The sequence below is a fragment of the Phaethon lepturus genome, unplaced genomic scaffold (genome assembly GCF_000687285.1).
Source record: "Phaethon lepturus isolate BGI_N335 unplaced genomic scaffold, ASM68728v1 scaffold52087, whole genome shotgun sequence".
NCBI lineage: Eukaryota > Metazoa > Chordata > Aves > Phaethontiformes > Phaethontidae > Phaethon > Phaethon lepturus.
The window spans coordinates 1-2,707 of record NW_010552141.1 but is presented as its reverse complement, the minus strand read 5'-3'; the positions used below and the strand labels follow the sequence as shown (position 1 = coordinate 2,707).

Below are 2,707 nucleotides of genomic sequence, written 5' to 3'. Positions count from 1 at the left end.
CTGCTGAAACCAAGCAGACTTGGCAGATTCTCGCGAAGCCACGTGTCTGCTGACCCCTCTTTCACACGTTTAGGATACTCTCAAATGCTCTGGGATGCTTTAGGTTTCAACAAATACTGTCTTTGTGAAGACTTACTTTATCACTGGATTACAGTCACTCTCCAGAGTCAGAAGTCTTTGGACTGGCTTGAGTATTACTAACCAAACAACACACAGCCTCCCAGTAATGACTCAAGTCAAACACGTCAACGAAATTCACTCAATGTTCATTACTGTGGTATTTCACAAGCAACAGGGCATGGAAAACACACAACAGCCTCAGCAACTTTGACTACAGAGGGCAGTTTTTCCTCTTTAATTGCAGTTCAGCTCCAGCAGCAAGTCTCCGTGCAGACCGGTTACAACACAGACCTCAACAGAGCCGCTTCCATCTTCCCCTGCAGCTACCTACTGATGTGCCTCCACTCTATTCACACGCTGCAAGGTTGGGTGGGATCTGGGGTGCCTGCCCCCAGGAATAAGATTAAGACCCCAAACTCGCATCTTATCAGAAACAAATGACAATTTGATAGCTGCTAAGTCTTGCTTACAGCCTACAGCTGAAGAGACCCTACATTCTGTTTCTAAAAATCCACGGGTTTTCAAACACCTTTGGTCTCTACTCAATTCCTATAATATACAAACACACACAGATACTATAAGAAACAGCTAAATCCTTCCAACCTGCAAATTCCTCAGCCAGACCACGTGAATAGTTCAGGACCATCCCCAGCATCTCCTCTGGAGAATACTGTATCGTTCTACAAGAAAGAGACAGGAAAGAAAATGACAGCAACAGAGTCAGCTGTAGAAGCCTGGTAGCCAAAGTTCCACTCGCAGGGACCCCAGAAGCAGCCACTTACTGGGACAGTTTGAAGATAACCGTCTGCCGTTTCTCATCCTTCACCAGTTCATGCTCTGGGAATCGGGACTGGTACAGCGCCACGTGGGGGTTATCGATACGCTTACCCAGCAGATCCTGAAAGTACCTGAATGCCACCTTGGGGGTCCTTATGGACTGCAGAAAGAAAGAACGCATCACCCAGCTGCATTTCTTCGACTTTGCTGTTGTCAAACAAACCTCTCCCAAGCTATGTGGTGAGCAGCTCTTGTTATGGCATTTAGGAGCACAAGACCGGTACACCAAGAGCCAGTACAGGAAGCTAGCAACACACCGAGGACACGAAAAGTACAGGACAAGTAATAGAATTTCCTAGCCCAGGCATTTATCACGAAGGACCCGGCAGTGGGAACGCATATTCTGCATGCAGGAACTGCAATCGGCGCGGTGACTAATAAGAACTCTTACCATTCCTAGTGCGCTATCACCGAAGAGACGCTCGTTCTCCTTCAAAGAAACAGCCACGGGTGTTTTCCTTCGTGACTCCCTGTGTAGAAAGCGAGGAATAAACCAGTCAGAACAGGTGAATATTCAATACAGAGTCCGTAGGGAGGAAGGACTTGTTTCCAATCCAGAAAGACTAAGAGAAGGTGCTCGGATACTGCCTATGGAAGGGAGGCCACCCTCTGTTCACGTGAAGGGCTGCAGTAGCAGCACCTCCCTTCAGAGCTTTCATACCTCCCGATATTCCTCGTGACACAGGCAAATAACACGCTTTACTGAAACATGGACAGGCATCTTTCAAATTCACAGTCGAAGCTGTAGTGAGCGGATTTGTTATTTTTCCCTTGGCAAAGGGAACTTAACAAGAGGCGACTCGTTTCTGCTCCAGTTCGTGCATTAGCACACCAAGGTGAGTATTTCACTACGGTAAGTACGAAACACCATAAAGTTGTCCACTAAGCTCAGTGCACGCTACCCGCTTCCAAATGCCTCATAACACACTATCTATTCTTCACTGTAAGGCTACAGCTAAATCACTTGCCGTAAAGAAGGAAGGCTCACAAGTAACTTTCTGGAAAGTGCTGCTTCATACTTAGAAAAGACTTGCTTTATTTTTGCTTTCCTCCACCAGCGAGCAAAGCGAGACAAGTTCCTTCATTCTATCAACGACTGCCAAGGTTCAGGGAGCTGGGTAAAAAAAATCCATTTCTTATCTCTCAGAGTAGAATCCCAGAAAACGAGGATGTTCTCGATGCTACATCTTCTCCCAAACACAGGTTTTTTCAACGAATGAAAACTCATTTCAGCCCATTCCCCCTTGGGGACGGGCCGCAGCGACAGCAGCCAAGTGAAAGGAGAGCTCTAATAGCAAGTAAGTTTGGGAAACGTACAAACAAGTAGGGGTTCTGCACAACCACAGCAGAACAAGCCTGCCTCTGGGTTCCCTTAAGGAGAACCGAGAATCAGCCTTCCCAATGGGTCAGGCAAAAACACGATGCGACACCCTTTGATATCTGAACCGCAGGCTTTCGGTTGCTCTCCTAAAGGGCTCCCAGAGCGCAAGCAAGCACCCCGACAGTTGGGTTAACAACCGAACTGCCCACCGGAATAGCTGCTCACCTGTGGCACGAAACAAATTGGAAAGTCCCGAGGTAGCGGAGGGGCACGTTCCCCTCGCAGCAGGGGAATATCGTTAATCGAACCCTCGTTACCCTAAAACAGGGCCTCCTCCCGGCATTCGCAGTCACTCTCCAAGCCCCAGCAGAACGGACAGAAGCCCCCCACGTTCCCCCTTCGGTATCAGCCTTGGGACGGGCTCTCGGA

At 48.4% G+C, this 2,707-nt stretch overlaps 1 protein-coding gene across 1 annotated transcript in view; it reads right to left on the bottom strand.

The window, feature by feature from the left end:
• Nucleotides 1–1,429, bottom strand: part of HYOU1 (hypoxia up-regulated 1) — a gene marked incomplete at its 5' end in the record, with an annotated part of 12,437 nt that extends 11,008 nt beyond the window's left edge. The window contains 3 exon segments of the mRNA XM_010291124.1: nucleotides 724–800; nucleotides 903–1,057; nucleotides 1,349–1,429. Coding sequence (XP_010289426.1) covers nucleotides 724–800; nucleotides 903–1,057; nucleotides 1,349–1,429 — 313 coding nt within the window.
• Nucleotides 1,430–2,707: the final 1,278 nt, after the last annotated feature.